Source organism: Clinocottus analis, unplaced genomic scaffold, assembly GCF_023055335.1.
Source record: "Clinocottus analis isolate CAN_PGR_092001 unplaced genomic scaffold, fCliAna1.0.p SCAF_4, whole genome shotgun sequence".
NCBI lineage: Eukaryota > Metazoa > Chordata > Actinopteri > Perciformes > Cottidae > Clinocottus > Clinocottus analis.
In genome coordinates, this window is record NW_027176153.1 from 3,428,372 (window position 1) to 3,451,039 (window position 22,668).

Consider the following 22,668-nt stretch of genomic DNA (forward strand, 5'->3'; position numbering starts at 1 on the left):
ACCGCTGTGAGCTCGTGTTTTACCGTGAAGCCACGGGGAGGAGTGAACCACCAACTCTACCACGTTAACAAACACAAAGTTCCAAATCACAAACTATTTATTTTTACTTTTTGTACATACTGCAGCTGCTCATACAAAATATATTATTTTTCATTCAGATTACATTCAATCCGACATTACTTCAACATAAGATTGCACCTTGAACTTCGACCATCTGGTTTATACATCTGTTGCAGAGTATTGTGGGTCAGAGTAGCCAGAAAACATATTTTGGCATCTTGTATTTGACATATTATATATTGCATTTGACATACTATATTATGGGACTGTATATACACTCCTCTCTGTCCTCCTTTGTTCTATCAGCCCTTCCTTTGACTTCTTCACACTCATGCGTCCTAACTCCCAGAAGGAGAAAATAGTCAACCCTCCCCTGAAGAAACCCACTCTCGACCCGTCTGAAGTCAACAACTACAGACACCACTCTTCCCTTTCTGTGTCTGAACCTTGTCCTCTCACTACTGGGGTCCCTCAGGGCTCCGTCCTGGGTCCTCTTCTCTCTGTTCACCAACTCTCTCGGCTCTGTCATTCGCTCGCATGGCTTTTCCTACCATAGCTATGCTGATGACACCCAACTGATCCTCTCGTTTCCCCAATTGGAAACACAGGTAGCAGCATCTCTCAGTGGATGTCCGCACACCACCTGAAAATTAACCCTGACAAGACTGAACTACTTTTCCTTCCAGGCAAAGGCTCTCCCAGCCACGACCTCACTATTACCTTCAACAACTTTGTGTTAGCCTCAACCCTGTTGCAGTCAGTCAGGTCCCCAGTGCTACAGGTAGTTAGCAAGTGGAAGGTTAGGTTAGTTCAGGTTACTTTATTTGTACCCGTGTAGACTTGGTTTGCAATAGAAATCGAGGCATCCATCTCGACACACATTATAACAACACAGACAACCAGACAAACATGATGATAAAAGTACTCAAAGCTACAAATCAGTGCTACAATTCAATTCTGTTTATTTTGTAAAGCCCAAAATTACAAATACAAGATTTGCCTCGGAGGGCTTTACAATCTGTACACATGACATCCCTGTCCCAGGACCTCACATCGGATCAGGAAAAATTCTCCAAAATAAAGATAATAAAACCCCTTTCACAGGGAAAAAGGGGAAGAAACCTAAGGGAGAGCAAAAGAGGATCCTTCTCCCTGGATGAACAGATGCAATAGATGTCATGTGACCAGAATGAGCAACGTAACAGAGTTGCAGCACATTACGTGAATATGACAGAAACTATTCATATAATGAGTGGTAGGCATGGATCATGATCCAGATAGCCACAGTCCATCATAGCATGCAGGTCCAGCTCCAGACAGCCAAGATCCATGGAAACTTGAGGCAAGGAAGCGCAGAGGCTCCCGGATAGGAGTGGAGTTAGTAATGTGCATTGAAAGACACTAATTTATCCAGAAGGAGAAAATAAAAGAGGAAAAGGAGAAGGGAGATGAGACAAAGAAAAGAAAAAAGAAGAGGAGGAGCTCAGTGTATCCTAAGGTGACCCCAGCAATCTAGGCCTATAGCAGCATATCTAGGGCGGAGAGAAGATCAAGATGTCATCTAAATAAACAAAAACAGATCGGTTAAGGAAATCACAAAGGACATCATTAATCAGAGCCTGGAAGACTACAGGGGCATTAGTGAGCCCAAATGGCATAACCAGATACTCAAAGTGGCCCAGGGGAGTCCGGAAGGCAGTCTTCCACTCATCTCCCTGATGCGGACAAGGTGGTAAGCATTCCGGAGGTCCAGCTTTGAAAAAAATGGTCACTCGTTGCAGGGGTTTGAAGGCGGAGTTAAGAAGGGGAAGAGGATACTTTTTCTTAATGGTAATGTTATTTAGCCCCCGGTAAATACAGGGGCGTAGTGAACGGTCCTTCTTGGATACAAAAATAAAAAAAATCCAGCCCCCACCGGGGAGGATGATGGCCTAATTATCCCTGCAGCAAGAGAGTCCTGAATGCAAGTCTCCATGGACTCTCGCTCGGACTGGGACAGGTTGAACAACCGACTGGAGGGTAGTGGAGCACCAGGCAGCAGGTCGATAGCACAGTCGTAGGGCCGGGGCGGGGGCAGGGAGAGAGCCTGCTTCTTGCTAAAGGCCTCACAAAGATCTTGATATACTGTAGGGATAGCTGGCAGATCAGGAGGCTCCAAGTCCACAGAGGGGGCAGCACCCTTACTAGGCGCTCGGGCCGATCTTAGGCAGGAAGACTGACAAAAGCTCTGAACCTTATTCTTACCCCAGTCAATGTGGGGATTGTGGAGTCTTGACCATGTCTGAACAAGAACTATAGTGGTCTGGGGTGAGGGTATAATATGAAACTGAATGACTTCATGGTGATTACCCGACAATACCAGGTGCAGTGGTTCCGTGATGCGGGTCACATGAGCGAGGAGTCCCCTGTCTATAGCATGAGCCTGGAGAGGAGTGTTGAGCGGCCGGCAGGCAATTCCAGTCCGGGAAACGAGTCCTGCGTCGATGAAGCTGTCATCTGCTCCCGAATCCACCAATGCACGTAGAGAAAGGGACTGTTGGTTCCAAATGACAGTGGCCTCGAGCTGCATCCGGGTCTGGGGGGGCAGTACAGGAAGTAGCCTGGCTCATCAGTATCCCCACCTCTACTGACGAGCCTCTTTTGGCCGCCAGGGACAGGAGGCCAGAAAATGCCCAGGTTGGCCACAAAAAATGCACAATCCGGCTCTGACCCTATGGTGCCGCTCCTCTGCTGATAGGCGCGTTCTGCCCAATAGCATGGGTTCCTCTGCTGAGTCGCGGGAAGCCAGGAAAGGTCTGGGGACTTGAAACAGGGCTAAGGCTGGTCCTCCCCAAGGTGGGGGAGAAAGCACTAAACGGGGGTGGTACACTAAGAGGGCTACTAGGGCCGTGTCTACTACCGCGCACTTGCGCACTTCGAGCACTGACTTTCAGTGCTTAGTGCGCCACACTGACAAAACCAGCAGAATTCACTGAAAGTACCCGGATGGCGCACTGCAAACGGTCAAAAAATGTAGTGTAAAGCGATGGACACTACTCGCACTGAACGGACGCCATCTTGGCTACGTCGCGGAAGAGGAGGAGCCATTTCGCCAGCTTTTTATTAATTTATTTGTATCCTCCTGCCGCGATTGTGGAGGTGTCGCAGTTTCCACATAGGTTGGAGAAAGGGGAATACAAGGGACAAAAATAGGGTAAGAAGTGCGTTCATTTTGTCAGTTTCAGTTTCGCGAGCAGATTTGCGTCCGTCACTTCCGCCAATTGGTTAACGTAAGTGTTCCATTTGATACGGCGCTTATCAGCGACACAGTGCACTACATATGTTAGTGCACTGTGTTATAGTGCACTGTATTGCAGTGTACTTCGTCAAGTGTTCGGTAGTAGACACGGACTAGGTCTCTCCTTCCTAAACTCCTTAAGGCGACCCTCCAGTCTGACAGCAAAAACCCTACGCATTTCATCAGCAAAGTCCTGGTATGAGGAATTAGCTAATGGCCGAGCCACCCACAAAGTTGTAGCCCAGCTAGGCTAGTGCTCTTCCAGTCAGCAACCCCGTAACAAAGGCAAACCTGGCTCTCTCTGTGACATATCTAGACGGTTGCAAGTCAAATACGAGGGAGCACTGCATTAAAAAAAGACTTGCAAGTTCCCAGGTCCCCAGCGTAGTGCTCCGGCGTAGGCACGTGTGGCTCCCGGGATTGACCGGGGGCTGGGTAAGGTGTTGAGGAGGTGGGGGCGCTGCAGCATCCTCCGGAGCAGGCGGTGAAGGAAACTGCGTGGAAACCCGATTGAGCAGCTGTCCAATTTGACGCACATCAGTAGCAAGTAAACTAAGCGACTCCATGAGGTCCTTGAGGAGTCGGTCGTGCTGACCAACGACAGTACCCTGCGAGGCGAGGGCCTGACGGAATGACTCTGGGTCTGCTGGGTCCATTCTTGGCCAGATCATTCTGTTGCGGAGTATGGTGGAGGACCCAAACGCGGACCAGAGTGTGGAAGGGAGAATGTGTTTATTGTCAGGAAAACAGGTATGCAGGGGCAGTCAAGGGTGTGACGGGAGAATCCAGGTGGGGTGAATCCGGGGCGGAGAACACCAGGCGGTAAACCGGGAGGACAGGAGACTGTGAACAAAAGACAGGGTCAGAGGCGAGGTAAACACGATTACACTGAATCTCAGTCAGGAGCAGTCTCTACCAGGTTAGTCGGACAACGATCTGGCGACGAGTGGATGAAGAACCGGGGTAGTTGTACTGCAGGGTGATTTTACTGACTTTCGTGTGGCGAAGTCGAGTGTCATTACCGCCGACGTGAATCACAATCTTACTGTATTTACGTTTATCTTTAGCCAACAGTATTAAGTAGAACTCAACGTCGCCCGCCCTGGCCCCAGAAATACATTTTATTGTCGTCCCTGGCGTCACAATCTTCACGTTTCTAACGATGCAACTGCCGATAATCAAAGTTGGTTTCTTAGTGTCGCTAATTAGGGTTGGATTCTCAGTGCCACTCAGTGGGGAGAACCAGTTAGAAACATGAATAGGCTGGGGGTGTCCAGAGGACTGCTGAGATCCCGAATTCTGCTTCCTTCTAACAGGCACCCAGTCCCCCGGCTGCTCGGGGGGCTGTCGGGGAACAGCTACTACTAACCGAAGCTACGGCTAGTTGGTCCCCATCAATTATGGGAGAGGTGGATGGGGGGAAGGCTAATGTAGCTAACGTCTGTGCTTTGATGATGCAGAGCCGTGCATCTAACCCACTGATACCTGCCTCCGACCTAGCAAATAAACTACACTTCTTACATGTATCATTATCATCAAAGAAGGCAGGCAAATAGCTAAACATCTGACATGTTGAGCAGGAGAGGGCAGGAGAGGGAGAGGAGGAAGACATCGTTAGCAGCTAAGCTAAGTAAGGTAGCTAATGTTTGCACAACAAACAAAGTGAGAAATATGACAGTTGGATTTATGCAGCGACTTGCTAAAGAAAAGGAAAATCAAGTGTTTAGATCTGCAATATGTGCAATGGATAATCAGCCGCTTGTACTGAAAAATATCACACAATTAGCTTAGTTTAGCTGGAGCTGAAACAAGTACGTTATCGTCTAACACACGGTGGAACCGGAAGTGATGCAATACGCTCACCGTCAGAGGAAGCAGAAGGAGCTGAACCATCGTCGTTGAGAGAATGCCGTTGTGGTACAGAACGTACCACAGAAATAGGACAGTTTCCTGAAACAAAACAAACACTTTTTGCACATAGCTTCACAGTTTGCTTCAAAAAATAGTTTTGAGTCGATAATTGTCCCAGGATATTTGTAAGATTGTGCACATTCCATTCTCTGACCATTAATGGATATGTCTTTATGTGTGTCGGCATATCTTGTAAAATCAATGATCATATATTTAGTTTTAGATATGCTTAGTTGAATATAGGACTTCTCACACCACTTCACAAAGTCGTGGCTGGTCTTATTGTCCTCATTATTTATTTGTGTAACACTGAACCTTTCTTTGGTTTGTTCTAACTCTCCTGTAGATCATGTTTATGAACAAATACTCCACTCTTCCAACATGGACTTGAATGACGCAAGGGAGATTCTGGAGAAGATCGTCTCTCGACAGCACTACAGGTGTCTGGGTGAAACAAAGCCCCCCGATGTACGTATTAGTGTCTTAGTGTGTCTGTATTACCTTCAGGCCTGGACCTTTTAAAGGCCATTTGACCTTTGCTGTTTATTTTTTAAGGGCGGAGCAGCAAATCAATCAAATCCACAGAAATATTGAATCTCATTTCAAGGTTCAGGATGATTTTATTTGGATGCCTCCACAGCAGCCGTCGATGTTTTGGGGTGGTCAGTCCTGATGGATGGTCTATTCTCATGAACTCTATCTCAGGAACGCCTGGAGGAAATTTCTTGTAAATTGGCATTGTTTAGTATTTATAGGTCAAAGGTCAGGGTCGCTGAGCTCTCAGCGGTGCCAATCTTGTGTTATTTTAGGAACGTCGAGCATTTATTTTGGCAAATCAACTTGAACTGATGAGACATTTAATTCTGTTCGTATAATGTGTAAATATTTTCTCCAGGCTGTCATTTAACCAGAAGGTTGCCTGTTTGATACCGCATCGTACTGTCTGCATGTAGAGCTCAGATTTCATGTCTCTATAAGACCATTCAACCTAAAGTTTAGGATCTAAAATTCAAAAATCCATATATTTTTCCACGCATTAACTGGTATTTATCAAAAAAGAATGTGTCACCTCAGGAATACTTAGACCAATCATATGGATGGCTTTAGATAGCTGAAGGTGAGATGAGCCAATTTGTCTGATTGCGTTATTATTTTTGCAATAATTTACTTTAATTTGATCTAAAACGTCTTGTCCGTCCCATCTCTAACCTTTACTCCCACCCTAAGGCCATGATTGTAGAATGGCGCCGTGCTCTACAGGATAGCAGAGCTAGTGTTGAAAAGGTGAGGTTCTTTTAGTCTCATTACTTTAACTTTTCTTCATCCTCTGTTTATTAAGATGTGATGTGTAAAATATGAATGAGAAGAAACCTCAGGGAGAGCAACAGCAGTTCCTGTTGTCAATAGAACAAGTATGTATTTGTGATTGTAATCAGGGATCATTATTACTATAACAGCTGTGGAGAAGGAAGAATTGGTGGTTCAATCCCAGGCTCCTCCTGTCCACATGTCCACTGTGTACTTTGTCTATTGACGTGTTAGCATGTCATTTTTTTGGGGGTGGGCGCAGTTGTGCGGCGCGGTTTAAATAGCCCTACACAATGAGAAGAAAAGAGTTAACTCAACAATCCACTGATTGTTGAGTTGGAATAATTTTAAAATCTCTCCCACTACTCACCTTTTCTCCCCAAGGCCATGATACATCGTTGGAGAAGGGAAGTGTTTGAAGCCTGCGTCCGTCAGAACGATGGACTGACAGCAGATGACTTTGATGTTCACGTGAGTTTTTAGTCCAATTACTTTGACTTACACCACATGTTGTGGGAACTTTGTAATTCAAACTCACAGAAATGTCTGTCCTGGTTCCAGGGTTAATTCTTAAGAATAATTTCAGGAAAAGCGATCACCTTCAACAGTCACATATTAAGTACAGTTATTGAGCAGTATTCACTCCATCTTTACACTTTGCTTATGCCTCTTTGCTGGATCAAGATTGGTTATAGAAAATACTGTGACATTCTCTGATGGGTTCTCACATTGTTTCTCACACATTTAAAAACATCACTACATCTGTCAACATTTTATCCGAAGATGGACAAGCTAACTAGCTAACAAGCTAATGAGCCAGCCATTCATCTGCTCTCTTTTCAGTGAGCTGCAACACTCTACAGACCAACAAGGGTTTTTCATCTTCGAGCATGAAACATAACAATAAAGTTGTCATTATTCCTTGACAGTCTAACCTTTAACATAATCATTTAAAGTTGTAATTTCACTTTTTCTAAAATCTTGAATTTTGTGAGATGTTGCCTCCCTTCAGTGGCATAAAATACATATGAAAGTAAAAAGATGTCTCTTTTAGTTTGTTAAAATAGACTATGGGATGGGAGTCCAGAACCCCATCACGAAGATGCGGTTCTACTCAAAGAGAGACCAAGAAAGAGCAGTCCAGCTCACCAGCAGCCAGGTCAGAATTAAAGCAATGACCACAACAATATTTTTGTGGCATTAGCTTGTGTGTATTTATTTATTTATGTAATCATTCTCTCATGTTTGATGGTTTCATTCTTGTCAGGCATCTATATTTGAGCCAACATGCTTCTCTGGACAGCTGATCACGGTTTACTGTAAGAAGATTGATGAAACCAGTCTGAATGATGCCCGCGATCACTTCATCAAGTGGTGCGGTGACAACAACTGCCCAAATCCTGAGGTAATATTTAGATTTAGACTGTTAAATATAGAATAATAAATTTAAAGTACTGGTTCTGTGTATTATATGTTATGTTACGAGTCTTAGATCTGGAGTTACTACTGTCCAGCTGCCATTGACTATTTTCTATTGATCTACGAATATATCAGGCATGAAAATCCCTCACCTTTCGGCGAAATTCGCCGTTTTGAAACTAAAATAGGTGACTTACGTGAATCGTGTAGATTCGATGAGTTTGTTTTTTTTGAGAGGGGGCGGGGGAGTTATATTCAGTGAACTGCGAACAGATGCGCGTGCCAAAAGGGAGCGCGAGTGCATGGTAATATAATATTTCATGGTATATCTAAGTTAAGTTACCCAGGAGCTCTGTTGACATAGACTTAGCTAACGTTAGCTACAGCTTGATGAATTGAGTCATTGAACGCAGCAGGAGAGAACGTGGCGTTAGCCAGTTAGCTACCGCTCCGGTGGAAAGTTATTAGCTAACGCTTCCGTTAATGAGGAGGAAGATTCTGAGGTGAGAGGACTGAGAGGTCGATCACACAGGACGAGACTTTTTAAAGCACCGGGCGTTTTTTTTAAATTATTTTTTTTAAAGAGAGTACGGCGAATACCTATTCGCGAGTTGTTTCCGGACGACGAGAGCTTTCAGTTGTACTTTGAGTGAGCAGGAGTCAGTTGGAGCGTCTTCTCAGCAGCAGAGTCGTGTTTCCATCTCGAATTGTAAAGCTCTTTTACATGTGTCACTTTTACACTTTCATACATCCCGTACATTTCCTATTTTTATTCTTTTATTTTTGCTTATAATATTAAATATTCAATATTCCTAATTAAATATCCATGCTCCCTCCTTATATTCCTTACTCCTTACTCCTCCCCCCTCCCCGGCCCTCCCACGCTGGGTAATATCCTTCTCACCTTTTTCACCCCTGACCCGTTTTCATGCCTGATATATAGTTTGTCTACAAATGTAAGAGAATAGGGAAAATAACAATTAACTAAAGTCTAAAGTCTCCTATAACTTGCTTTGTCCAACCAATGTTCCTTCACTTTCACATGAGACCATTGTTTGACTAATTATTGGTAAATTAATTTCAGCAAGTCTCCGCTTCAGTAATGTTGAAAAGGATGCATCACTCGGAACTGCTCTCGTTACTGAAACTGGTGTACTTTTGTCTTTATTTAGATGCATTAGCAGACACAGTAAGACCGGAGCCTGTCACTGAGGAAAACATCCAAAGCAATGAATGAAGCATATTATACACAAACCTTTGTTTTGGTTTAATCATGTTTGACTCTTTATTTAGACTCCCTTCTCCATCTGCAGCTGGTTATTAAGTCACGGTAACAAATCAATCATTCAGCTAACGGTCACGCCAACAAAGTGACCATCTAATTTGTGGTTTGGGGTTTTAAATGTTTAGGTTTTTGGTTTTGATGTTAATCGTGTGAGTTGATGAGGTAATCTGATTATTATTTAGACATTTGGTGTTGTTTGATTAGAGGTTGTTTTATGGTGTTTGTTGTGGTTCCAACATACTTATTATTCTGCATATCTTTCCTCACCTACTGAATTTGTTACTGTATTTGTTACTTGTATTTAATCTCTCAATATTAAATAATAGTTTTGATTTTGTGTGGTGGCGCAAAATAACACTCACTGTTCTATTGTTGGTTTAATAATCATAATCCTCCACAAAACTTTGGACCGTAACTCGCCCGGCCATTTTCAGGAAAAATGCGAAAAAAGGCGGGAAATTAGTCCATTCAATTGAAAAGAGTTTCGGCATTAAGAGAGAAAAAAAAACCCTAATCTTTGGGCCCATAGTGACTCACCATACTTTAACGTAGAGAAATAATTGAAAGTTTTAAACCTTAACAAAACTCTGTGTAACAAAACACATATTTTTCAAAATATAACTTGAATAAAAAAAGTAACACAGTAGTAGCACTTTAGTAGCATTTAAATGGCACTTACTTAGAGTATTTTGTAGTTTAACTTTCTTGAAGAAATTGTACTTTCTTGATTCTTGTTGTTCTGAGTTTGTACTTTATTTGGCCAACTGGGCATTTTGATAGCTAGCAGAGTTTTCATGTAATCATTGTTCAAGTTTAGGAACATTTTGGCACCATTTTAGAGTTCATAATGGGTGTGTATTGTGCCGCTCAGAGCATGTGATGTCATCGCAGAGTGAGAAGGAGCCTTCAGTCCCACAATTTCCACTCTTCATACTCCATTATTGGATCAAAATGTAGGAAATATTGTGCTCGTCGTACACAAGTGACGATGGAATCCAACAAACGTATACTTTTTTGTTAAAAACCCTGAAAGCGACATGAAGACTCCTCAATAGCCTGAATAATACATCTTGCTACTGCTAATGTTGGCATATATATATATATATATATATATATATATATATATATATATATATATATATATATATATATATTGCAACGTCTTAGGTCAGTAGCCGCCACAGCATCGATATTTCTCGCGAAATGTTCTAGTCAATATTATTTGTTATCATTATGAATATGATCTTATATCACTGTTTCTCACTCTACTATACAGCTCAACCAGCCTTCTTTAATGTAATCATGTGTCGAATTTGGGTAATGTTGTGTTTTGCTCTTAGTGTGAAAATGTAATGTATTATTATGTAATGGGCTGTAAAGGGAAACCTACCAAAGGTTACGAGAACTTTTCTGCTGTAGTTCTATTGTGATCATTAAAAACAGATTGTCTGCTCTATTTGAAATAAAACTATTTTCCCCTTTCTTGTGTGTTCTCGAGCATCTTAACTTGCCATGCACTAGTAATCACGCACGTTTTTCAGTTGGCGATGCATCTAAATATTTCAACAATGGATTGTGTTTTGTAGAAGGAAAATGTTTTATGTAATGAATATAAATTATACACCAATCTATTAACCACATTATACATTTGTATGAGGGTTAAATATTTTGTAACTAGTTGTTTATCTCACCTACAACCTAACTTTAACTAATTATTTAAATTCAAACCAAGGCCCTCGAGGCAAAAGTGTCCCGAAGCTGACCCCTGTAGCGCAATAAAAATGCTGAGAGCCACGAAGGATGTGGCCTGGCTCCGAAAGGTCTTCATCAACTATTTAAAGTTAGATGCGATGTCTCATCAGTCGTCAGATAGCTGCCAAATACTTAAGTGTATAGGTAGTAAGAAATTAGAGAAGTCGATCACCGTCAAGCCAGCGAGAAGTCGAATCAGCCACAACAATTAGCAAGCCAGACCCCTGGTGGTCATGAGAGAGAATGCAGCTTTAACACATGAAGCATTGACTTTTATGCAACCAGAGGAGTCGCCCCCTGGTGGTCAGGAGAGAGAATGCAGCTTTAACACATGAAGCATAGACTTCTATACAACCAGAGGAGTCGCCGCCTGGTGGTCAGGAGAGAGAATGCAGCTTTAACACATGAAGCATAGACTTCTATACAACCAGAGGAGTCAAAAGGTCAATGTAAAAATCAAAATAAACAACCAAGACTGATAATAAATAAATACTTTTAATGTATATTTATAGACTGTAAACATATTGAGAATACAGGTTGTCAACATAATTGTACATCATAAAAGGATATTATTAATTTCCCATACTTGCATTGATATTTCAAGTATGCAGATCAGTTATAGCATCAGATACATCGCAGTGCTTTAATTGCAGATGGAAGAATATTCAAAGAAGTTATCTGGAAGAATCCCATCATGCAGTATATTGCAGAGAACTTTGGTGTGTCAACCAAAACAAAATGAACAGCATCTTGATCCATGTGGACTACAAACCAGAACCCAAATTGAGAAACAGCATCTTGATCCATGTGGACTACAAACCAACCCATTCCCCCAGAGCTCAATGAAGTCTGCTTTATTCTAAACGAGACAAATACGTGAGTAAACTAACCTTTGACACATCAAAGGATTCTTTTATCTTTCATTATTTCTTCATGGAGTCTGAAATGTAACGGAGGATTAAGATGTCGAGGTACAGTTTGATTGTTCTTCTCTGGTCACACACTAAAAGACTCTCGGTCATCATATCTACACCAACGTCTCCACGTGAACGACCATCAGGGTTTTCATGGACTCACTTCCTGTTTCAGGATTCGACTCGATGCTCTTTGAACTTCCTTTTCATGGATAATAAGTAGTTCATGATCTCATCACGGGTGCCAGTTTACAGTTGGGTCGTCTTACTGGGAACATTTGTCTCTCGTGGGGACGTGTCTCATGAACTGCTGGTTGAAACCCGATCTCAAAACCAGAACACCATGAAGAAGGCCGAACGGACTTAAAGCCCGTCAGAGACGTGGAGCAGCACCACAGGGGGTCTCAGCTGGCTCATTCACTTAAACAAGGAGGCGCTTGCCGTCCTAAACGGACCAATCGCGTGCGCCTACGTCACTCGTTATTCTGAAGAACATTATTACAGGAAATCACTGTGCAAATTAATAAGTTCATACTTTTCTATGACACTCTGTGCCGCCCATTTATTATACTTTTAACATGTCAAAGTTATATATATAAACTATATATACATATACTTAAGTGACTCTTTGTACTAAAGAATGATGGATACGTGGAAATCACAAATCAAAGTCAGATGAATTTTGTTGATTTAATATATCTGTGATAAACTTTCTAATTGATATTCTATTTGCTGCTCAACCAACCTGAAGTACAACAAATGTATCCACTATCAATCAATATGATTTCTATTTCCAACCTTTCACGTACAAACATTTGTCACTTTTACAGCAGATTATTAACTGATCAATCACTATTGTCTTACGATCAATATTTCTCTATTGCGAATATCTCTCTTCCGCTAAAAAATGTTTTAAATTCACATCAGCAACAACAAACAGTTTGTTTTAAATATCTTCGTGCTCCAAAATCTGACAATATAACAAACAATACTAAGAAACTACTCAAAAATGCTTAAAAAGAAAAACTACTTCAAACTGCCAGCAAAGCCCCGCCCTCATTGTAAGATAAGCCCCGCCCCCGCCTCAGAGAAAGCTTTTTCCCGGATCAACGGCGTAATGAGAGCCTCAAGCATTACCAGAATTGTATAGAAACGTACGTTCAATATCCTGTAAACTATTAGATTTAACTAAAAATATTAACACTTTCTTTTTCTAAAGCATCTAAAAACTAACTGACCTTTTCATATTTGATCTTCAGACATGTAAATAGTGTTTTATCAGTGAATTTTTTAGACAGTAACGTGATCGTCAAGTTATAAAATTTCAGAGGCGCACAGACAAACGCAGCGACCTCTAGTGGAGCCTTCACGCATCATATAAACCATGCTGAAGCCCCGCCTGTCGCAGATAAGCCCCGCCCCATCTCATGATGAGCCCCGCCCCATCAGAGATAAGTGGATGTCACTGAGGCTCTGCTGACATCCACTTATTCTTATTCCTGAATAAAAATAAAATGATGTGTATGAAGAAAACCGTTCACAGCTGTTCACTGCAGACTCAAAGTAGAACTGTATATACAAGTACAGTATTACTACGTATATTACCATTATTACAGTATACAGTCTGAGTATACGACACACATGCAGAACAGCAGAAACTAGTTTCACACTTTGATAATAAAACATAGTAAAACTCTTTTCTCTAGATCTCAGTTTGAAACGGTCCAAAGACTTTCAGCCTTTCTTATAAGAAATAACATTACAGTGTAAATACCCTACTGTAGTTTACATTTAGTACTGTAAATATAATACTGTACTATACATTTATTGAGTTTACAATACAGTATGTATAGTACAGTATTGTAAATACAATACTGAACTATACATACTGTATTGTAAATGTATTACTGTATTATAAATACTGTATTGTAAATACAATACTGTACTGTAAATGTTATACTGATCTGTGGCATGAACACAAACAGAAACGCCAAACCAATTATTAGGACTTTAAACTTTAAAAAATGTAATATTCTTCAACAATTCTTTCCTTCTACTTTAGTCACATTCAGTGGGACCAAACATGTGGGAAGCACTTCCTGTGTGCAGCACTTCCTGTCTGAACTGATGCGAAACTTTGATGGTTTAGTTCCGCTTTTAAAATAAAACAAATAGAGTTATTAATATAACAGAACTGCACACATAGCAGGTGTTCATATAGGGGATACCTGTATTCAGGTATTCAACCGTTATTTGTGTTGAAGCTGAAAATGGAAGACAGATTTCCAACATCTGTTCTGTTCAAACACCTGTAACTCAGTGAATCTGATGCTGATTGGTCAGATGGCTGTCGTGATCCATTATTGCATTAATCAACAGCAAGCTGCCATTTGCTTCTTCTCTTATTAACAATCATCTATTCTCATTTCTTTTTCTTTTGTTTTAATTCCTGTTCTTGTTTTACTCCAGAGAAAAGAAAAACATCAACTCTGTTGCTTGGAGTTTTTGTTTGTTCTGACAGCCTCCTTCATAAAGATGTCAGAGTAGCAGGCCACGCCTCCATTATGATGTCAGAGTAGCAGACCACACCTCCATTATGATGTCAGAGTAGCAGACCACGCCTCCATTATGATGTCAGAGTAGCAGACCACGCCTCCATTATGATGTCAGAGTAGCAGACCACACCTCCATTATGATGTCAGAGTAGCAGACCACGCCTCCATTATGATGTCAGAGTAGCAGACCACGCCTCCATTATGATGTCAGAGTAGCAGACAACGCCTCCATTATGATGTCAGAGTAGCAGACCACGCCTCCATTATGATGTCAGAGTAGCAGACCACGCCTCCATTATGATGTCAGAGTAGCAGACCACGCCTCCATTATGATGTCAGAGTAGCAGACAACGCCTCCATTATGATGTGAGAATAGCAAACCACGCCTCCATAAAGATGTCAGAGTGTCAGGCCACGCCTCCATCAAGATATGAGAGTAGCAGACCACGCCTCCATAATGATGTCAGAGTAGCAGACCACGCCTCCATAATGATGTCAGAGTAGCAGACCACGCCTCCATAATGATGTCAGAGTAGCAGACCACGCCTCCATAATGATGTCAGAGTAGCAGACCACGCCTCCATAAAGATGTCAGAGTAGCAGACCACGCCTCCATAATGATGTCAGAGTAGCAGACCACGCCTCCATAAAGATGTCAGAGTAGCAGACCACGCCTCCATAATGATGTCAGAGTAGCAGACCACGCCTCCATAAAGATGTCAGAGTAGCAGGCCACGCCTCCATAATGATGTCAGAGTAGCAGACCACGCCTCTTGGTCGGACTGTTCACTGGACAGAAAGAAAAGTTGTATTTAACTCAACAAAAGCTTTTTCTGGTCTCTGTGTACAAATGCCAGCTTTACTTTTACATCTTAGAAACAACACAAGCGTCTCACTCGTAAGGCAACTTGTTCTGGAGCTTTTAGTCATATCACATGATCTTCCTCAGTTGTCATGGAGCTGCAGATTGTCAATAATTAACTTTGTGATATGATGAAAAGCTCCAGAACAGCTACTACCTCCGTGAATTAATCAACATCAATAGCCTTTGCATTGCGTTTGTTGTTTGTTACTCACTGTACATACTTATCTAAATGTCATATCCACTACATATCCTTTGATTAATTTCCCAATTTAATAAAGCTTTTGCTGTATATACTGAGTTTTCTTGTATATATTGAGCATCTTTCATTCCTGTTATATTTGTGTCTTACTACTGGGACAAACACATTTCCCCTTAGAGATGAATAAAGTATCTATCTATCTATCTATCTATCTATCTATCGATCGATCGATCTATCTATCTATCTATCTATCGATCCATCTATTGGTCTATCTAAATGAACCTTGACAAAAGATTGTGTTATCAGTTCAGTTTCACCGTTTTGTGTGTGTGTGATACTGTGTGTGTGTGTGTGTGTTTGTGTCTGTGTGTGTGAGATTGTGTTTGTGAGTGAGACTGAGTGTGTGTGTGTGTGTGTGTTTGTGAGGTTTGTGTTTGTGAGATACTGTCTATGTGTGTGTGATAGTGAGTTTGTGTGCGTGTTTGTGAGACTGCGTGTTTGTGTTACCTGAATCAGAGGTGAGTGTCGGTTTGACTGCTTCTTTTTCCAGCTGGATTTCTGGCAGACTGAAGATGGACATCGCTGAAACAGCATCGAGAATGACTTTTAGTGATGACATCACACCGTGACATCACAGATTAAAAACAGGCGTTAAAAGTTGCATTCAAACTTACTGTCGAGAAGCGCCATCACTCTCTTTCCAAGGTTACTGAAATAAGGATGACTCATCGACTCGGCAGCTGAAATCCGCTTCTTCCCCTCAAACTAAAGTTGAATTCAAACAACAACGTTACGCTCCCGTTCATCCGCTCAGCCCTCGTGACGTCACATCCTGTCATTCATAACCGATATATATGCAAGATACATATGTATACATTTTATATGTACAACGAGGCTTCTCACACATCACACCGTACTTATTGTAGTATGTACTCGTCTATGACGCCGCTCAGGTGATGTTACAGGTTGTTACAGTTGTGTTAAGCATTGGGACACACACTTCTACCGTAAAGACACATTCAATAGAACAATAGACAATAAAATACAACAAGTTCATCTCATCACACTTAAGATATGAGTGATGAATGGGACAAACAAAATACTTTATTGTTTGGATGTCAATCTTTTTCACCTTTAAAAGTGAATTAAATTAACGTCAATGAACCTCGTCAGCCAAAATGATTCTCTAACCATTTTTAAATTGTTCTCATCTGTCTTCCTTTACTGTGCATATGTCACAAAGTGCTAGTTTTCATATAGTTTTATCCATAATGTAAACTAGAATTCCTTTAAGCCACACGGTGACACATATATATTTATAAATTATGTGTTTATTAAAAACTATTGTATTGCTTATTATTAATATTACTAGTAGCAGTATTATAATTATTATAACGTATTGTTATATCCTGAACCTGTTTTACTGACCTTCAGGAACTTTGACAGCAGCTCCACTCCTTCAGTGCTGAGCCTGAACACAACACAGACCAACAAGGTTGTGGTTAACCCCTAACCAGGGTTATGGTTAACTAGTTATGATTAATCCCTTAACCAGCGTGTAGAACAGTTGTTCAGCTATATGTGGTACAGTTGCTTGCCTACGTGTAGTGCAGTTGTGTAGTAAACAACTGTACTACACACGGGTACACAACTGTACTACACATGTACCTGGGAGTGTGGTTACTCAGTCTCTCTGCTCGGTAGAGAGGGTAGTTGTGCGCAACAAATTCGTCATTACAACTGATCCCAGACCAGCTCTGCTCCGTGGGAGTACCTGCACAAGAAATATACACAATATACATCAAACACACAACACGCATGAAATAAACACAGCTTTCTATACAAGACAATAACAGAAGATGAATGATCCTCACCCAGGAGTTTGAAGATGAAGTGAAGCTCCTCCTCCACGGTGGAACCAGGAAACAGAGGTCGACCTGTTGTCATCTCATAGAAGATACAACCAACACCCCTAAGGCAGACAGACAGGCAGACAGACAGAAGGTCAGACAGACACACAGAGATTCTCTCTTGATTTATTCACTCAGTATAGTAGAGTAGAGTTCATGGTCTTAAACGCTGTTATATTATTCTTATGATACAAAGTGAGTACTTGTCCCATAACTGTGTGGACCGCCGGAAGAATAGCTACTGCGATGTAAAAGATTTTGTGGATCTCAATAAATAATCAAACAAACGAATATAGAACGACAGTACTAACCACATGTCGATATGAGTGGAGTAGTTCGTGCTGCCCAACAGGATGTCCGGCGGTCGGTACCAGAGCGTCACCACCTCATTCGAGTACGTCTTAGTTGGGATTGATTTTGCTCGTGCGAGACCTAAAACACACGCAAAGCCCCTGTTTCATCATCACTCACACTCACTGTCTACGTTAGCATGTATACTAACACCAGCAGTTAACATGTATGCTAACACCAGCAGTTAGCATGTATGCTAACACCAGCAGTGAGCATGTATGCTAACACCAGCAGTTAGCATGTACGCTAACACCAGCAGTGAGCAGAAGCAGTGAACTCACCAAAGTCTGCCAGTTTGAGCTCTCCTCGCTCGTTGATGAGCAGGTTTTGGGGTTTCAGGTCTCTGTGGAGAACCTTCCTCCGATGACAGTACGACAAACCTCGCAACAACTGGAAGAGGAAGAGCTGAGGAGACAAAAACCAGTACGTTGAACGGAGACTACTGGTAAACCTGCATGACATGGATACAAAAAGGAAAAAGACTGACTTAAGTTTTGTTACACAAGCAAAACACATGCTGTCTTCCTACAACTTTATAAAAGAAAATCTGTAAAAAAAAAAGAAAAAAAGTCTGTGTTAAATGTGCTATATAAGTAAAGTAAAGTCTATTATTATTACCGTAAAAATCCGGTTACCAGCTAGCGCTGCTACTAGCTCCCCGCTGCTAGTGCCCGCGTCGGGCGTCGAGTCAGAGCTGGTCCCGCTACCTTAGGTGGTTGTCGGGGAAGCTAGCGGGGAACTAGCAGCAGCGCTAGCTGGCTACAGCGGGGCGCTAGCGATGACACCCACTGAAGGTGGGAGCGGCAGGTAACTTGCCTTTTACGGTATGACTATTCATAATTGTGTTCATAAAAGAATTATCTTTGTTAATAACCGAACCTGCTCCTACCAGATCCAAACACATAAAACCCAGTCAGTATTATTTCATTTGTAAACTATATATAAATATATACAAACAGTAGCATTAGTTGTACCGACGGGTACGTCAAAAGTTTTCTCACTTTGACGTTGTGAACATTGATGACGTTTCCACAGTCGTCCAGATATTGTTTCAGATCTTTGTCCTGAAACACACAAGAAACACAATTAAAGGCAAAGACGTGAGTGTGTGTGTGTATGTGTGTGTGTGTTTGTGTGTACATGCGTGTGCATCTCACCAGATACTCAAACACCAGTGTGAGGGACTTCTGTGTGTGGATGATGTCGTGAAGCGTGACGATGTTGGCGTGTTTCAGATCCTTTAACAGAGACACTGAGGGAGAACAAACACATCAATACACACATTAATCCTGGAGGCTGTGTATTAACAAGCACCTATCGCTATAATACGATACATATTTGCTACACTCAATGTTCTTGTTTTGACTCCATCCTAAATCCTGGGATCTCTACACTACAACATCCACAGGACTGATCCGGGCTACAGGATGCGGAAGCTTCCTTGTGAGACACCATGTTGTGTTTTGGCCGGATCGTCGGCTGGTGTGCTACTAGCATAGTAGTAGAGTATCGTAGTCTTACTTTAGTATAATACATAAGTACTACCTTCTCTGATAGCAGTACATGGAGCTCCTTCTTCATGTTCCAATCGAATCTCCTTCAAGGCCACGAGGTTCTCGGTCAGTTTACTGCGACCTTTATACACTGTAGCATAAGTCCCCTGCAGAAAGACAGGGAGGGAGCGAGACAGGTGAGAAGGACAGGTACAATAAGACCGTTGAGACAGACAGGTATATAGAGACAGGTGAGACAGGTAGAGAAGGACAGGTAGAAAGAGAAAGGAAGAGAAGGACGGTGAGAAAGGGACAGGTGAGACAGACAGGTAAAAGGAGACAGTTGAGACAGACAGGTAGAAAAAGATAGGTGAGACAGAGGTAAAAAGAGACAATTCAGACAGACAGGTAAAAGGAGACAGTTGAGACAGACGGGTAGAAAAAGATAGGTGAGACAGAGGTAAAAAGAGACAATTGAGACAGACAGGTACAAGGAGACAGTTGAGACAGACAGGTAGAAAGGGACAGGTGAGACAGACAGGTTGAGACAGTTTGGGCTGTTCATATCAACACAAAACATACAATCATTAGTCCTCACTTCTCCCAGTTTGTCCAGTTTGATGTACGTCTCCAGTTTCCCAAAACCAATCTCCGACTGCAGACACAAAGAGACGGGAGATCGTGAATAATAATCTGTATGAAGACACCAAATACTAACGATGGAATACAATGGAAACCGGACGAGTAAACGCAGGTCGGTGTACCAGAGACACTCTACGCAGCCGTCTGCTGATTGGCTGCTCAAACAGAGCCGGACCAATCAGATTAAACTTCTCCAGATAATCCTCCGGAAGACGAATGTCGGCCGGTAATGAGAGACGTTTGTTTATGTCCTGGAACGCACAAAGCAGCACATTAAAAAGACAGAGTTCAGTGAGTGTGAGAGTGTGTGTGTGTGTGTGTGTGCGTGTGTGTGTGTGTGTGTGTGTGTGTGTGTGTGTGTGTGTGTGTGTGTGTGTGTGTGTGTGTGTGTGTGTGTACCTCACTGGAGATCTTCTTGTTCCTCAGTCTCACTCTGACAGGACTCTGAACGTTGTCTAAAGAAGAAGCCGGATCAGTTTCTCCGTCTGAACTCATCTTCACGTCCTCGTGGACGATCTCTGAAAGTACACATGCACACTTCAAGTAGAGGAGTATTTGTACAGGTATATGTAGTACTAGTACCCAGTCGAGCCGTGTCAGGTAGGAGCAGTATTTGTACAGGTATTCACAGTAGCAGTACCCAGTCGAGCAGTGTGGTTCAGGTAGGAGCTCAGGCTTCGGCCGAGGCCTCCGGGTTTCCTGAGCGAGCTGCTGTACGACTGAAGAAGAGACTGCACTGATGAAGATGAAGCTCGAACCTTCAAACTTCCAGAAGAACCACGAAGAGACACCACCTCTGAGGAGGAGGAGGAGGAGGAGGACGTTTGGTTGATTTTGTGGGGATAGAAAAAGAAGAAAAACCCAATGAATGAATGTTTTATTCAGTGTGTGTGTGTGTGTGTGTGTGTGTGTGTGTGTGTGTGTGTGTGTTTGTGTGCGCATGTGTATCCGTGTGTGCATGCGTGTGTGTTACCTGAGTCACTGTGTGATTTCACTTCCTGGTTGACGGTGTCACTCAGAGTCCTGTCCCTCCCCCCGGCCCCTCCCCTCCCCAGGGTGAATGACAGCTCTCGCTTGATCTTTCTCATCCTCTCCATGAGGGGGGGGCGAGGGGGCCGTGACACTGAGGGGGGCGGAGCCTCCAGCCTGAAGACCACACCTGAAGACCACACCTGAGCAGGTAAACACAGGACCATGGGGCAAGATTTACATTCAGGACACACTGCTGATGAAGAAGTGAAGGTCACGAGCGTAAGGTCACAGAGAACCTGTATGAGAGAATATGTATTATAAGTGTATAAATGTGTGTGTGTGTGTGTGTGTGTGTGTGTGTGTGTGTGTGTGTGTGTGTGTGTCAGAGACACATTATCATTCATTTTCATATGTTGAAAAGCCTCTTCTGTATGATGTATTGTTATGTAATATGTATATATGCTGCATTAATGTTATGTATTATGTATTGTTATGTAATATGTATTGTGTATTATGATGTACTATGATGTATTATTATGATGTATCATTTATTATGATGTATCATGTCTAATGATGTATTATGATTTATTATGATGCATTATGTACTATGATGTATTAATATGATGTGTATTATTATTATTAAGATGCATTATGTACCATGTTGTATTATTCTGATGCATAATGTACTATGATTTATTATTCTGATGCATCATGTACTATGATTTATTATTATGATGTAACATGTACTATGATGTATTAATATGATGTTGTGTATTATAATGTATTATTATGATGTATCATGTACTATGTTGTATTATTATGATGTATAATGTGGTATTCTGTATTGTTATGTATTATGATGCATCATGTACTATGATGTATTATGATGCATCATGTACTATGATTTATTATTATGATGCATCATGTACTATGATGTATTATGATGCATCATGTACTATGATTAATTATGATGCATAATGTACTATGATGTATTTTTATTATGTATCATGTACTATTATGTATATTATGATACAACATGCAGTTTGATGTATTATCATGATTTATCATGATGTATTATTATGATGCATAATGTACTATGATTTATTATTATGATGCATAATGTACTATGACTTCTTATTATGATGCATAGTGTACTATGATGTATTTTTATGATGTATCATGTACCATTATGATGTATTATGATGATGGATCATGTACTATGATGTATTATTATGGTGCAACATGTAGTATGATGTATTATAATGTACTATGATGTATTATGCATCCTGTCTTCCTGGCCTCCTTCATGTCCTCGCTCCGGCTGTAATGCTACTCTCAGACTCAAACACCTCTCACGGCCTCACTGAGCCGAGAGGACCAGCCTATCACCTGTCTCACGGCGGGGCCGGTCTACGTCCTGCGTGTCGTCTCCCTGGACGAGGACGGGACCCGTCTACGTGCTGCAGTCACCGTGATCAGCGGAGTATAAATAGCCGCGGAGGCGGAGCGCGTTTAACGGCTCCCGCAGGTTGCAGAACCGGTTCCCGGTGACACACGAAGCTCGCTCGGCGGCGGCGCGCATTACTCACCGGGGCAGGGCGGGTTGTCCCGGTCCGTTCCTGGGTCGTCTCTGGCTCGGTTCAGTCCGACAGATTCTCGGGTCTCTCCGGCTCCCAGTAGTCTGCAGCCATGTTGCCGCTCCGGTTCCTCCGGTGCGTCCTGACGGAGACGCTCACGGCACCGTGAGTGACGTCA

At 42.1% G+C, this 22,668-nt stretch overlaps 2 protein-coding genes and 1 pseudogene across 3 annotated transcripts in view; 1 reads left to right on the forward strand and 2 right to left on the reverse strand.

Annotated features, from left to right (window-relative positions):
- LOC137801194 (deoxynucleoside triphosphate triphosphohydrolase SAMHD1-like) overlaps positions 1 to 10,733 on the forward strand; it is a 15,898-nt gene extending 5,165 nt beyond the window's left edge. The window contains exons 7-12 of the mRNA XM_068598633.1: positions 5,595 to 5,716; positions 6,476 to 6,532; positions 6,941 to 7,027; positions 7,611 to 7,715; positions 7,824 to 7,961; positions 9,148 to 10,733. Of these exons, the coding sequence (XP_068454734.1) occupies positions 5,595 to 5,716; positions 6,476 to 6,532; positions 6,941 to 7,027; positions 7,611 to 7,715; positions 7,824 to 7,961; positions 9,148 to 9,156 (518 nt within the window). The 3' untranslated portion in view covers positions 9,157 to 10,733. The remainder of the gene's footprint in view (positions 1 to 5,594; positions 5,717 to 6,475; positions 6,533 to 6,940; positions 7,028 to 7,610; positions 7,716 to 7,823; positions 7,962 to 9,147) is intronic.
- LOC137800386 (uncharacterized) lies at positions 4,076 to 4,949 on the reverse strand (annotated as a pseudogene).
- Positions 10,734 to 11,531: 798 nt separating the features above from the next.
- On the reverse strand, positions 11,532 to 22,631 carry cdk16 (cyclin dependent kinase 16). Of its 2 annotated transcripts, none has more exons than XM_068598630.1 (17): positions 22,503 to 22,631; positions 20,915 to 21,100; positions 20,582 to 20,737; positions 20,341 to 20,459; positions 20,064 to 20,192; positions 19,898 to 19,954; positions 19,352 to 19,466; positions 18,964 to 19,058; positions 18,808 to 18,870; positions 18,088 to 18,211; positions 17,767 to 17,887; positions 17,420 to 17,517; positions 17,214 to 17,319; positions 16,974 to 17,016; positions 16,220 to 16,310; positions 16,053 to 16,127; positions 11,532 to 15,270 (listed from the first exon to the last, which is right to left on the reverse strand). In XM_068598630.1, exons 2-17 carry the CDS (start codon positions 21,036 to 21,038, stop codon positions 15,233 to 15,235), a joined length of 1,554 nt encoding a protein of 517 aa, XP_068454731.1. In that variant the 5' UTR covers positions 21,039 to 21,100; positions 22,503 to 22,631; the 3' UTR covers positions 11,532 to 15,232. The 2 variants fall into 2 exon arrangements, with proteins under 2 accessions (XP_068454731.1, XP_068454730.1); XM_068598629.1 differs by having other exon boundaries at positions 20,915 to 21,113; positions 22,503 to 22,588.
- Between the last annotated feature and the right edge of the window lie 37 nt (positions 22,632 to 22,668).